The sequence below is a fragment of the Spodoptera frugiperda genome, chromosome 29 (genome assembly GCF_023101765.2).
Source record: "Spodoptera frugiperda isolate SF20-4 chromosome 29, AGI-APGP_CSIRO_Sfru_2.0, whole genome shotgun sequence".
Taxonomy (NCBI): Eukaryota; Metazoa; Arthropoda; class Insecta; order Lepidoptera; family Noctuidae; genus Spodoptera; species Spodoptera frugiperda.
The window spans coordinates 7,559,419-7,574,681 of NC_064240.1; the positions used below are offsets into that span (position 1 = coordinate 7,559,419).

General features: G+C 33.6%; 1 protein-coding gene across 1 annotated transcript; it reads right to left on the minus strand.

The window, feature by feature from the left end:
* Positions 1 to 6,885: 6,885 nt before the first annotated feature.
* Positions 6,886 to 12,738, minus strand: LOC118268439 (chaoptin). Its single transcript, XM_035582934.2, has 5 exons — positions 12,451 to 12,738; positions 11,360 to 11,576; positions 8,156 to 11,290; positions 7,826 to 8,082; positions 6,886 to 7,722 (listed from the first exon to the last, which is right to left on the minus strand). Exons 2-5 carry the CDS (start codon positions 11,520 to 11,522, stop codon positions 7,153 to 7,155), a joined length of 4,125 nt encoding a protein of 1,374 aa, XP_035438827.2. The 5' UTR covers positions 11,523 to 11,576; positions 12,451 to 12,738; the 3' UTR covers positions 6,886 to 7,152.
* Between the last annotated feature and the right edge of the window lie 2,525 nt (positions 12,739 to 15,263).

A 15,263-nucleotide genomic window follows, 5' to 3' on the forward strand; every position in this document is an offset into this window, starting at 1 on the left:
ATCACAGTCTGTAAATGTAGTTTCCTATCTGAACTGTGAAAAGTATCACATATTTTTGTCTAATGAAGTTAATGTAAAACCAATTATATGTAGTTTTCTATTCCAATTACATCAGTACTTTTATTGTTGTTGGTCACTAAGCAATTGATTTATGAAATAAACTTCGATATTTACCTATACGTTTGTGCCCAGTAGTCATCATCAAAGTCATAAAATATATTTCTTTTATATGTTTTTGTACAAATACAACAATTTCTCTTTCTTTGAAATAAGTATCTATATAAAGTTAGATTTCTGATTGCAAAAGGGTAATTTTTTAAAAAGACATCCGCCGCTGTTGAAACATTTTGCGAAAAGCAAATATTTTTTATGGATTTCCCGTTTTAAAAATGATGGACTAAGCGTATTAAATAGTACGTTGAAAGATATAACATTTTATAATAATTTTAATTGAATAGGAAATCTGACCTCAATCGGAATGAGAATACTTAAGGCCGGATGAAGAAGTATAAGGGGCTTAGATTTTCAATTGCTATTATTAATTTTGTGCTTTGAGAGAATTCCAGACTTCTTAGTCCAATATTCGTAGAAGTAAAACATACAAATAGAAAGAAAGCTTACAATATTATACCTGTCTTGTTTGAAAAACGTAGACTCTTGTCATAATACAGCTTAAGGAGCTCAACTATTTACGATTTTGTTCACTTGATTAGTGTTACTGCTGCACCGAGAAGTTTTATTTTCCGCGTCCAGAGTTGGTCAATATACTAAAACATATTTGATTTTCAAAATTCTCAATAGTTGTTTGGCGTCTTGTACACAAGATAATAAGGACGTCTTGAAGACGGGAGTGATAACATATCTGGCAAAGAGTAAGTGTTTAGAAAGAAAATTTATTAGTGTTTTGGAAATAACATGTCTGAACAAGCCCTGTATAAATCATAGGTATAATTGGTGTGTACAAGCGTCAGAGTCGGTAGGTAACTAGGTCTGGCAAGGTCGCACGGCACGCTTAGCGCCAACAGTCGAGTCTACGCAAGTGAGCGCAGCAGAGCCAGCTCGCAGCAATTAGTCGCCGGCGTCAGTTGGTAAATATTAACACTGGTAATTGTACGTTGAACGTCAGCTCCCTCGATGTTCGTTACAGTGCCCACTTGCAACCTGAATACAAATGAATCCATTATACGAAAGTGCGCAGATAGCACATCGACACCAATATCACGTAACACTTGTGTATGATCAAGTACTAACTTGTTTTCGGAAACATTCACATGGTAAACAGTTGTTGATGGATTTTCTTTCATTTCGTTAAATAACTATGTAATAATTTTCTAAGGATTCGTTGACTATGAGCAATAAAAGTTTTGTTACGTTCTGAGAATCGGCACCCTACAGCCTATTCAAGCATTCACCTCCACATATGTAGACAGATACATTTATATCAACAAAATATTTAACGGAAACCATAGGAAATTGTATCAGCAAAGTAATTGTATGTTCAATATAAATATTGTAGGTGACAAAGTCGGATCGAAAGAAAGAAATAAATTATAAACAGATGTGTTGGCCTTTTGTAACTTCACCATGTTCAAAATTACGAACAAATCTTTGTGTTATTGTTGTCAAGTGGTTTCTTGAGTGAATCGTGTTGAACAACAGAACAACTGTAAACAAGCATGTTTTGTGTGGAACAAAAAAATATTGAAACAAGTTGTTGACAGCTTCCTTTCAATTTTGTTTTTTTTATTGTTTACTTTATTTATTTCTTCTTTGTATCTAAGAATCTTTTTACATTGTTATAGATCTATAGAGGAAGAGCTTACCTATTGAATGAAGTTCTTTCTGAAATCAGGTACATAGAAATTATATTTATGTGTTGGTTTCAGGAAAGGATTATAATGCTTTATATTTCTGTTTCTATGGCTTCATATTACATAACCTATGGTTTACGGTTGACATTTAGCCAGAAACATTCCACTTTAAGAAGTGACTATTTTTGTCACTAACAAGTATTTAGGGCCCAACCACCTTGACAAGAAAACATAATTAGCGTCGTAAAACGGTTAATTTAATGTACCTAATGTTAGCTTACTGTTATTTTGCATATGACTAACTGTAGTAGAAATAATATAATTAATTACCCAACAAATGAAACTATACCTAACTGTCCAGTACAATTAATGAGTAATTTTACAATCAGTGTATTACGGTAAATTCAATTTATGTCCAATATATTTAACTTACTCGAACATTCAATAAAGGATTTATCCACAAAATTTTCCCTTGTGTTACGAGGATTAATCGATTCGGTCTACTATTATTTAATTTCAATGTATATACAATAAGCCGTATTACAATAGGAGTGATTTATATGGACACCTAACATAGGATCAGACACTTACAGGCATTAGTCTGTCTATATAGCGAAAATTTCTAAAGGCCGTCATAATGTCAATGCTAGTTTTCCCGGCGACGGCTCTACATACTAGCCACTACTGAGAATTAAGCCTGAAACCTTTAGTAAATATTCACGTTTTCAACGGACTCGATCGTCCATATTTCATTTGAATCTATAAATACGATCATAATTCATCCCAATTAAATTGCATGGACTCCCCAAATTATCAACAATGCCATTATACATGATGTATAATGCATTACAAAGATCGTTTGTACGAACTAGAGATGGGGTAAAGTAGTTATTTATTTTGAGAGCTGGATTTATTTGCGGAAATGGGTTCGACCCACATTACTCAAGGGAGATTTTGCTGAATAGGACTGTAAAGTATGCCTTTCGAATTGAGATAATTTATTGTGTTTTGAGCGGATCTCGTTTGCTGTATTTTTGCCTGGTTTTTCCGTTGATTGTTTGGTTAGTTGAAAAAGGGATGATATGAATAATTTTAACAAGGGAATAATTCTATACCTCTCTGTAAACATGATTGGTCCTTCGTATTCTATGCTGGAAAGGAGTTGCTGATATGGTACTCGATAAATAATTCTAATTAGGCAAATTTTAATAGTTCATAACTTGCTCCAATAGTTAACGTCTATTTAAATATAGGACACATACTTTAAAACAACACATACGGTAGTGACTCTGATTTTAAGATGGCTTGTAATTTAAGTTATAAAACCACGTTTAATATAATTGTACGTATAAATGAAGGCAAGGGTACCAGTGTTTAAATAAACATGAAAAGTTTACCTCGAATTATAATTAGACATCAAACCAGCCAGCGTGGAGGTTGCCTCGAGAGGTTACAAAAACGGGTCAAGTATAGTTTTCATAACGCACTACTAACACGCAACGATCGTTGTACTTAAAATGGAATAAAAAGAAATTATTTTACTCTAACTTCGTACTTACGTTTAAGCTTCAGTCGGAGCAAAATACTTAGGTACTATGGTTTTGTTTGCTTGGTTTCTTTTATATTTTTCTAGAAATTTTTGTTTTATTTCTAGTTAAAGACCGCATAAGTACCTACGTTACTGAAAGTAAATGAAAATAAATATGTACCAATATCTACCCGGTGATAGTTGATTAATTGAAATTGAAGACGTTATTTTAATTAGTACAAGGACTACTGGCTTCGGAAGAAATAAGAAAGAACAGAAAAAGTCTTTAAAATGTAAATACAGAATGAAAGAGCGTCCCCCGATTTTTCCAATTTACTTTATGGCTGATGGAGATATTGATTATAAATCGATTGTTCGATTGTTCATATTCGTTGCGGACTCGTTGAATGGAGAATTGTAAATAAAAGGGAAATCTTGGAACGTGATTTGGAAAACATCTTCAGCATTAATTTGTGCACAACCAATATAACTTGATAATACAATAATACCGACGTGATGTAGAGATCTGACAAGTAATCTCGGCGGATTTCATTTTAGTAGGCGAATTAAATCCTTATGAATATTTCATGTACGATTTTGGTATTTTCACAGAGTGAATAAATAAACTTATATTTTGTGTCTGCGCATAACATTGCCTTTAATACGTAGTCGTTATTATAAATATGATGTTCGACCCTAATTTACCGGAGTACAGAACTATTAGTACCGCAATAATAATATTGTCGTTTTAAACTTTGCAAGGGCACGTTTCTCTTAATATTATGTTACGTCGTAAGCATAAATCAAGGCAAACGCGGGAATATTTTAATACGTAAGGGTTTTGTAAAGCAGTATACAGGACATCTTCCGTGGGTCCCGCAGTTCATTAAATGTTTGTGAGTTCATTCGAAATATATTTCACGCATTAAACGGCCTTACCATTTTATCAAGATTACAACCGCAGCACGCAAATCCTGGTTCATTTACTTTTCTTTTCTAATTTTGTGTGCCATATTCATAATTTGGGCCTTCGCATAAAGAGGTTTAGGAAAATATATACAGGATTAATCTATTCCTTTCCTCGTTTTGTGTGTCCTAAAGAGGAAACAAACTGATGTAATTTGGCAACAACCTTAGCTTATACATTTTAATTATGTTCATAGTTCATTACGGGCAGTACAAGTATTATATTCATACATTCATTCATTCATGCTATTCAGAAATATTATTCACGACAATTTATTTAACAGTGAGCAAATAAATTACAAAGATAACATTCAAATAACGTCCTTTTATTTTCGTACATAGAGTTGTATAATAAAGTAACTATAGGGAGGCGCCTAGGGTTGATTGTTGCTTGATTAATTTACACCTATTTGAATTTGTCGAACTAATGTTCAAGTAATTTGCGTAACGCAGGGCCAACCTTATAGTTTATAGTTGATTAAGGAATCCATAATAAGATAGTAGAATACGTAACAATAGGTACCTTTGGCTTTGAGTGTCAAAGAGCTTGTCGCCTCAAAATTAATAGAACTTCTGCATTGATCAGGTGGTCCACAAGTTGCCGTGAACTCAGTGCGGCCTCAACAATGCAATGATTAAAGCTCCGAAACTTCGTCTTCAATTCAATTAAACACTGTAATATAAATTACTAGAACCGTATTGTTTCAAACATACTAAATATACATAATATTACCCCTGTTTTATTTCTAAAGGGCTCAGGTGCGCATAACCACACCACGCCCCCTCTTCGTCAGTTTTTTTTTATTAGTCCCATGGGATCTCACCCTATACCAGAACCAATTTCATACCCCATGCTGTTATCGGAAATTATGAAATCGAACAACCAGAATTTGGCCGACATCTTTATAAAATTAAACACAAAGAGTTTAATTCAGGCCTTTTAAAATAATTATACACTTTCAGTTATATAAAAGGAAATGAGACTCTTTCAATATTACTGAGTAATTGGCTACTCACGGACACACGTACATCATTATTTAAATGTATGTTATAACAATATTGTACACGACAATTTTTGTTTTTAGATTTCAGAATAATGACTGTAGTTATGACAAGTATAAGTCGAATAAGTACTAAAAACGCAATTTCTTTTATTGATTTTATAGTAACTTATTTTTGTGAGTCTGAAATATGGCTTTGTTGTTTATTAATTTTATATCAGTGTGCCCGATAGATGCCTGATAGATGGTATGCCATCACTACAATTTGTTTTACAATATTTATTGTTTGCTCGTTTAATGTTAACAACCAGTACAGAGCTATTTAATTAGAGTAGTTAATGATTAGACAATTCCCGTGATAGTCCGTCTGTGTGGAGGACACGCCGTCAATATTGTGCGCGAACATTAGCTCATTTCTCTCGGGCCAATCACTTACTACACAATTAGGACAACAATCATCCTAAGTGACATGTACAATTTCGAATCATTAGAAACGGTATGCTAGATTAAAATCAATTCAGGACATACCTGAATTCATTTGTATATTAGGTTTTGACTCTTACTTTGGTCCGCAGTTACTCACGTTTTTTTTCTTGAAAACATATTTCTATCTGCTATTGGAAACTGTATAAAAATTGGTTCAGCAGTTTTCGAGATTTTTGCGATAAAAAAGCAGACAGACACTGCGAAGTGTTTGTGTGTATTTTAACCTAGTTATAAATTGGTTTTTTTCTGTACTTAAAAATAAAGGGCTGTCTATTACAACCTTAAAAATAATATTATATAACCGGGTATGAGTAATAACTGCCAAATTAAAGTACATTATAAACCAGTTCCAGTTACTCACGCAATGCGACATATTTTACAATACGGAACTAATAATATAACTGGTAAAAGTACAAATACGCCATCAGGGAATAACAGGCCTTGATGAATGCTACACATGTTGTGTTTTAAATATTACCTTGAAACGAAAAATGGAACAAAATATTTTGTTACCATCACACTGTTATTCACAAAATGCGAGCAAATGGGGACACAATAAATATGCAAGAATAATGTTCAGTAAAGCTTTAGTTACAATACACGTGTGTAGAAGTAGATATTACGCCTAAAGTCTCAAAGAAAATTCAACAAAAGTATCTCCTGGATACATGAAAATGTTGGTTTATAATGAGCTCTGGAATTTAAGTGTTCCCTAAGACAATGTTTGCTCGGTAAAATATTCTTCTATCTCCTTCAACAAAAGCTCATTTAAATTAATTTGATTTTGCAAGGCCACCTCCTGTAATGTACTTCAAAGACGGTCTTACTTCCCTCAATGGCTCTTGATAATCGAGACGCTGTTTCAAGAAGTAGAAAGTTTTTTAAATACACAAAAAATGCTTTTAGAGAACTTTTATTAACTCATTTTACACTTCCTAACGGGAGGTCTCGAGCTCGAGCAACGGCTAAATTCTTTCTTATTATCTTTTCAAAACATTTATTAATTTACTCATACTTACTTATTTAACTTTTATGCATTTCTCAGATTAAATGTTGGTTCTTCTTTTTTATGACGAAAATAAAACTCTTAGAGTAACTGATAACCATGCCAACAGTTTTATTTCATAGTTAAGTTTCTATGACTAATCTACCTACCCAATATTTTAAAGTACAATAATAATTTTCCTACTATGTAGGCACTACATTCTACCTCTAAGTATCTAGCTATCATAAGCGAACAGTCGTAAAATTAAGCAACTATAATAATGTAGGTATAATAAATATCTTTCTAATTATTCCGAATTTAGAATTTATTGTTCACTTCAAAGGTATACTTCCTACCTATGTCTAGAATCTATGTTTAGGTTAAAAGATCTAAAGATTGTTTACGATTTTTTGCCATACCCAACAGAATGTTGTCGGTCGAAGCTGTAGTGGAACTTTGTAAAATATCATCTTTACTCGCCATTGAATGGTAATCGTTCATCTCCGACCACGCTGGGTCGGATTTGGCTATTCTTTTCCTTTCTTTTATTTTTGTGTACAACAAAACGGAAACCATGATAAAAAACACAACGAACCCTAACGAGCACCCGACTATTAAGCCCATTCGGCGATTTAAAATTGACGATATTTGGAATTTTTTAGTCGCTTTGGCTTTTACTGTTGTTGGCTTCCTAAATGTATTAAATGAAACGCATTCGCTCGAAGGAGATCGCATGAGTATTGCTGCTGCCACATCTTGCGTGAGTCTGGTTGTAGAGTTGGCATTGTCGTCAATTGTTTTATTAACTTCAGCCACTATTATCTCGTCTTCGTAGTCGATAGGTTCCTCTGATAGAGCGATGACACAAACCACGTAGTTTATATTTGGTTCTAGGTCCTTAATATGAACGGATACTTCACTCTTTTCCAAGTATTTTGATTTTACCTGCAAGAAAAAATGTTTAGTATATTGTGCAAAAAATGTTTAGTATTAGTGTTTAATATTTAAAGAATTCTAGTTTTTTTTTTGATTAAGTGTAGTCACTTACATCAGTGTGTCCATCTTCACCGTAATATAGGATTTGCAAAGCTTTGATAGCGGTGCGGTTTCTGATGAACCAGGAAACTGATACAGAGTTGTCCTTGTGTCTGTCTACAGAGAGCTGTGATATCACTGGGACATCGCATTTTTCTTTCGGGTATTCATTGTTGAAGCAAGTAACTAAATTAGATTTTATAACTTTTGGATGGTCTTGAATCCATACCCAAGCATTATCTTTTTGGCAGCTGCATAGAATAACATTATCTGTAAAACAATAAATCATTGTTTAATTGTTCGAAGTAAAATTAATAACGTGTCTACGTAGTAAAATACAAACCCTTTATCGAAATATCTTGTATATAATTTTCAACAGAAGTCAGTAATTCTATGGGTATGGTCTGCAATTTGTTGTGTTCCAAGTCAATCTGTATTATTTTATTCAAGTTCTTGAATGCTGTTACAGAAATATATTTGATGTTGTTGTAGCTCAAGTGTAATACTGTTAACTCTTTCAAGTTTATAAGGTCTTCATTAAGAATGTTTTGCAACTTGTTGTGAGAAAGATCCAAAAGTTTCAAATTACTCAACTCTTCGGCGAAGGATTCTATTGATTCGATGTTATTATTTGATAAACACAGTGTTCTCAACTTAGTTAGTCCACGGAAATTGCTGGTTTTCAGTTGAGAAATCCTATTATAACTTATGTCTAAACTTTCCAAAAAAGTTAATTTGGAAAATGGGCTTACTGACAGACGCCTTATTTTATTGAATTTTAGATAAAGATGCTGTAAACTGGTAAATAGTTCGAATGTGATGTCGTCTATGTTCGTCATGTTCGTGGCACATATGTGTAATTCGTACAGGTTTGCGATAAGTGTATTATTGTTTACTCGGTTAGCTAAGGACCAAGACACTTCAGGGTTCTTACTAATGTCAATATTGATAAGTGATAATCCAAACTTCTTGTATGTCAACAGAAAATCGTATTGCACAATCTCATTGTAAGATATGTTGATATTTTGTATATTTGGAAATATGTCAAAAATAAAATGCGGTAGATGGTCTAACTTGTTGTAGCTGATGTCAAAAAGTGTTAAATATGGATATTCAGTTTTCTTGCTCATAGTTAAAGCTTTGATTTCATTTTTTCTTAAAACCAAATATTTTAACTTTGTTAATTTTTCAAAACCACATAACTCTATTTTTGGTATGAGATTATCTGCAAGATCCAAGCTCTCGACGTTAGTGAAGTTTTCAAAAGTGTTATATGGCACAAAATCTAAGAAGTTATTGCTTATATTGAATTCCATAACCGAGTTATGTAACTCAAATAATACAGAAGGAATTGTACTGATAATATTCTGTGCTAAGTTCAGTCTCAACAAATTTCTATTATGTCTGAATGTGCCCTCAAAAATATGTTCAACGTTGCAGTGTTCCATATAGAGAACTTCTAAAAGTGGGAGCTGAGTAAATGTCTCTACTGGGAGATAGTCAAGAACGTTAAAAGATAAAGTTAAGTATTTCAGCCCGGGAATATTAACCGACAATAAGTCTCTAGCTTTCAGGGAATTATTTTTAAGTGAAAGTAATTTTAAATTATTCAAACCGAAGAAAGTGCCGTTTTCTATGAACTGAATTTCACAATTATCTAAATATAGTGAGCTTAACGGTAAGCCTTGCTGAAATATATTTTTTTGAAGTGTCTTCAGCGGATTAAATGAAAGATTTAAGCTACGTAGTTTTTTCAAAGTGTCAAATGCCATTTCGAAAATGAAAGTAATAGAATTGTGAGAGATGTCTAAATCTTCAATTTCAGTTAAACCAAAAAACGTGTAATTGGTAATGTTACTTAGTAAATTGTACTGTAAATCTAGATAGCGTGCAGAGCTTAAGTGCTGTAATGAGAAGTCTTCTATGACAGAAATGTCATTATTATTTAATTCGATTCTCGTAACGAGACTTAAATTGCGAAAAGTGTTCTTAGTTAAAAATTTCAAGCGATTATTTTTCAAGCTCAAGTAATTCAGTTTTTCTTGTGACTGCAACATAAAGTTGCCTATCAAAGATAGCGAATTAGATTCTAAATGTAATGTAACTAAACTCGAACTAAATTTTGGCAAAACGTCATTTAACACTATGATATAATTATAATGTAGACTGAGATATTTTAGATCAGTCATTTCTAAAAAAGTACCAGGTTCTATGAAAGTAATCTCGTTGTGGTCCAAGTAAACCTTTTCTAGTTTAATAGAATTTATAAAATAATTTTTCGTAACGACTTTAATCTTGTTGTTATTTAATCTTATCTCATTAATGTTTACTAAGGGTCCTAATGTGTCATTATTAAATTCTGAAAAAATGTTATTGTCTAGTCTTAGTTTTAATATATTCTTATTATTTATAAAAATATTATGTGGCACTTGATTCAAATAATTAAATTCTAGACTAAGCTTACCAAGGTTCTCTAAATTACTAAAGCTCTCACTATGAATGTTGTTTATACAATTCTTATCCAAATGTATAGCATTAATTTTCCTTGAATTAATAAACGAGTCTATTGGCACATCCAAAATATTATTATGACTTAATATTACTTCTGTGAGCGATGGCAAGTTACAAAATAACCCGTGGATGTGGTGCAAGTGATTGTGACTTAAGTCTATGTATTCTATGTACTTGTTGTTCTGAAATAAATTGGGATTCAGTATTTTTATTCTATTATGACTTAAATCAAGAGATTTTAAATTATTCAATGAATAGAATGCCCTATAATGAATGCTGTTGATGAAATTAAAATGGAATGATAATGTTATCAGGGACGGACAAAATTTAAGGCAGTCTTCTGAAATAAATTCAAAATTATTGGAACTTAAATCTAGGTACTCTAGTGACATCAAATCAGAATTCTCCACTACGGGGAATGATGACATTTCGTTCCAAGCTAGTCGTAGAGATCGAAGGTGCCTTAATTTTGCAAAAGCTTCTATCGGGAATGTTGTGAGATTGTTTTCACTCAAATCGATTTCCAAGAGTGTTTGCTCGAGACTCGAGAATGCAGATTCCGATATTTCACGAATAACATTTCCCTTTATGTTTAGTTTCATAAGCGGAAGACCATAAAAGCAGTAGCTCGGTATGTCTTCAATATAATTAGACGTCAAGTCGATCGATATCAGTTTCAGCATGCCGGATAAAGCTTTCTGGGGAATCATTTTGATTTTGCTCGATACGACGCTTAACGTTTCAAGGCACTTTCTCAGCGGCATAAACGTATCATCTCCAATGTCTTTTATGCTTGTTCTTGACATATGAATATGCTTTATACAAACGCCTTGAGGTATAAAATGGGGTCCCAGAGCTTCTTCGTTGTCGTCGAGGTCGTAAACGGAAAGTGAGTGTATGTCAGACACACTTTTAAGAGCATTTTTTATGTCTTTCGAAGCCGTATCCTGACAATCAAGAAACAAGCCTGAAAATAAATCCCTCATTAATAAAACGTTCACGTCGCAAACGATTTACAAACAGCTGGAAATCTTACCGTCTTCAAATGTGTAACAAGAACATTTGTTAGTTTTTATTAAGTCGGGACAGCCCACGGTATTCTGAGCTCGCAAAATGGGGGGTAGAACCAGCAGTAACGAAACAATTTGCAAAACGTCGCACTCATTTTTCTTTGTCTTGAAGAATAAAACTTTTTTCATAGTTACATTATAATGTTTTTATTTTTTACATTTTACGTCTCCTTGTTATCCTACCTGTAACAAACATAAAGGTTGTCATGTCCGCGTCACAGACAATGACTCAATAGCGCACAATATCAATTATGCGTCCATTATATTGTTTACTCAAGGTAATGAATAGATCAAAGACTCATGCTGTGTAATCAGAACGCTCCGCCGGCTTGGGAAAGCTCAACTACACAGTAACATGATTAACGTACATTGTTGGCTGTAAATACCATTATGAATTACTTATTGGGAATTATAGTTTCCACTGCTGGCTAGAGTGGATGGGAAATCCTTGTATCTTAGCAATTGTACACCTACATGCAGTGCTTAAGTAGATTACGCCGATGAAATTACTTGGGACCACAGATTCAGTGTAGATATTGTTCGATTCAGTAAATGGAAACAGTAGATATTGCTGTAATGCTCAGCTTACACTACTGTCTGAAGATTATGTCAGCGCTCGTAGTATTTCGGCCGGAATACGTACGTACTCGAATCTCAGACACAAATGTACTCAACTGTATTATTCGGTTATACAATCACAGAACTATGTCGTGTGTAAATAAATTCAAACCACTGACTAGTAACAGAAAGCGTACAAAATATTCCGGATAAAAGAACGGTTTATAAATATTAATAAAACTGTAACACTTTTTATTCAAGTAAATTCGTAACGAAAACCGAAAACCTATCTATCTATCTATCAAAAATAGCGCAAACAAAGAAGTTTTTCAAGCATAAAATTGAATACAAATAACATTGAACACTGTATAAAGTGAAATTCATTGTTAGTCCCAAAACATTTAAACAAAAACATTGGACAAATTGTTACACACATTGTTCTATTGACTGACTAACTATGGATCTCATAAAAGTTTTGATGAAATATTTGTATACTCACCCAACTAGATTTTCCTTGCGCTGACACACACAACTCGCGGTTAATTACAAAACAGTGTTATCCTGGAGGACATAGAGTCCATTTTCGCGTCCTGTCCTCGGCCGAGGGGCGAGGGCCGAAGTGCGCCTGTCTCCGCCGTAGTAACGCTCAACACGCGTGAAACAAGCTGAATTTCAATCCAGTTCAAGTTTTTATCGGTTCTATTGGGCTTGAATGTGCCTTAACGCGCAACACAGAACGCCTGGGGTCATTAGAAAGCTCGACAGAAGACTGCCGCGGCGGCGCGCGCTGGGTAGGTCACCGCCGTTGTTGCGGCACCCCCGACCCACTATTATTATACTTTTATGACGAATCGGATTTTGCTACCGAACAACCGGCTTTTTGTAGTGACGTGATCGTGTAAGTGTTTATCGTATCATGACGTAGACACTTTCATGTAGCGCTGTCACGTTTTGTATGGCCGTCGGGAAATAATGTAAACGTATTGTTTTGGTAATTATACGTTTTGTGTCATTTGTAACGTATATTTATATAATAATGAAAGGAAAAATTATTGTTATAAGCTAACTATCAGATCAAGAAAGCAAAATTACTTATTTCAAATACGTGTTTTTATTTTCTTTGTTACTGTGAAACATATATTATACAAGTTAAGTGTAGAAGAGAATTTAATTTTGTAATATAAACAATATTATGTTTTACCGCAACTTTGACATTTGACGTTGGACTGTAGTAGGAGAGTGGGGATGGGGAAGAAATTCACCGCTACCAACCGTGAGAACTTACGTTTAAAATCTGGGTCGAAGAAAATAATGCCAGGTACTTATTCGAAAAAAATACGCAAGAAACGTATTGGGATAACTCCTATATTATGACGAAGGACCGAGACCATGTTCGAATATGAAATACAATCTTCGTGAATTTTTTACTTTGTACATTTTAGAATACATTCATGTTTGAATTTAAACTTAAATTGTAAGATATTAAGTTCAAATTCGATTGTACGAATGGCTGGCCTCTGCATTCGGTCGGTCGACTCTTAACCATGTATGAGTACTTCTCGAAAGCAACGGACATTTCGCTGTTAATTTATTATTTATATTTCTTTTATTTTGTTTCATCATTTAATTTTGCATCATTGCGAATGATAAGTACTTATTTTAAATGCTCACTCAACAGAATATTCTCGCAGTATTCAGAGAAGATAATTTTACTTTTCTTTAAAATACCGATTTTTCGAATGAACTATCAAAGCTTTTGAGTATTAATGTATTGTGAAAGTACTAATGACCAGCAACCGGCTGGTAATTTCATTTATATTTAAGAAATAAATACTCAAAGGAAAACTTCCCTTTCATGTGACGTATCAAGGATACAATCAATTTCCAACACTGCGTGAAATATTTTTATTCGGGTTTTCTGGCTTCTGCCAAAACATACAACAGCACAACATTACCCTACTTTTGCAGTGTTAAAGAAATTAGGACGTGACACAAAAATTGTATTGACTGTATGTACTTTGTTAGTCACATAAATTCCATAGAAGCCTCGGGTCCTATGGAAACGTGGTCACACCTAAATAGTATGAAGTGATGAATCGTTTTGGTGAATATTTAGGCTGCAGTAAACTTTTCCGCCAAGGCGATTCCAAACTACAGAAAAGTAAAAGGGAAAAAACCATAGCTTCAGAGAAAATTACCTTTTTATTTGCAACTGCAGTGCACGAAGTAGGAAAGCAAAAAAAGGCAACGCGATGCCCAGGTCACGTCATCACGGCCCATCTGCCATGAATATGATTATCCTCATTTTATGAACTAAATGTTTTACACACGGGAGGTCAGTAATTTTTGCGCACCGGTTGGCTGAAGTTTGCTTCGAGCTGAGCTCAAAGTAAAAAAACTAAGAAACTTTTACTGAGCTCTTTATATTAAGGGTTGAAAGAAAAAATTATATCCTGAAATTATGGCTCTGAGCGCGATGTGGGAAATTGGAGTGAATTAGGTTTCTATTGCTGAGGCAAATAGGCAACTACACATTATGTATTTATTTTTATGACTGTAATTTAAAACTCTTTCTTTTTCTAGCCAGTTTAACAAATAAAACATTTAAAGTAAATGAAAGGTATTGCTAACCATATCTAAAACTTGACATTCTCAATCTTGATATATATACATACAATACATGCAGACTCACACATTTCCATGTGTATGCATGTATTGTATGTGTGTGAACATATAGATCTTCGAAACACAGCTGTTTATATAACAGTAAACTATAATATCAGCGAGAATTTCTCAGTGTGGGGTATCCGAGTGGCCTAAAGTTGCAAACTGGGCGATAGTCTGACACTTCGGCGGAGCTTCTTGTAAATTTAGCTCGTTGCCTCAACCCCAGACAGCATTTAGGTCAATATGCTATGTTTAGGGTTGCCAACCGATCTAAATGCGCTGAGACATACGGTTTCTTTATAGGACCCCGTATAAGATACGACGATTTTTACGTTGAATATGTTTTTAGTAACCGTTTACTTTTATAGTAGCAGATAGCAACAAAATTTCCTGTAGCTGAAAATGTTGACAGAAGTTTCTGACAAAGTATGAACTATGTACCTATAACACATTTATTTACCACTAATAAATAATTTGATGATAATGTTTGTGATCTTTCAATATCGTCACTAAAAAAAAAACCTCGTTAGCGGGTAAACATTCTTACATTTAGCCTCCTTTTGATACCACCCTTGTATACAGAGTGAAGAACTTACAAAGAATAACAAACATTTGCAAGAATGTTAAAAAACTTCATGACATGGC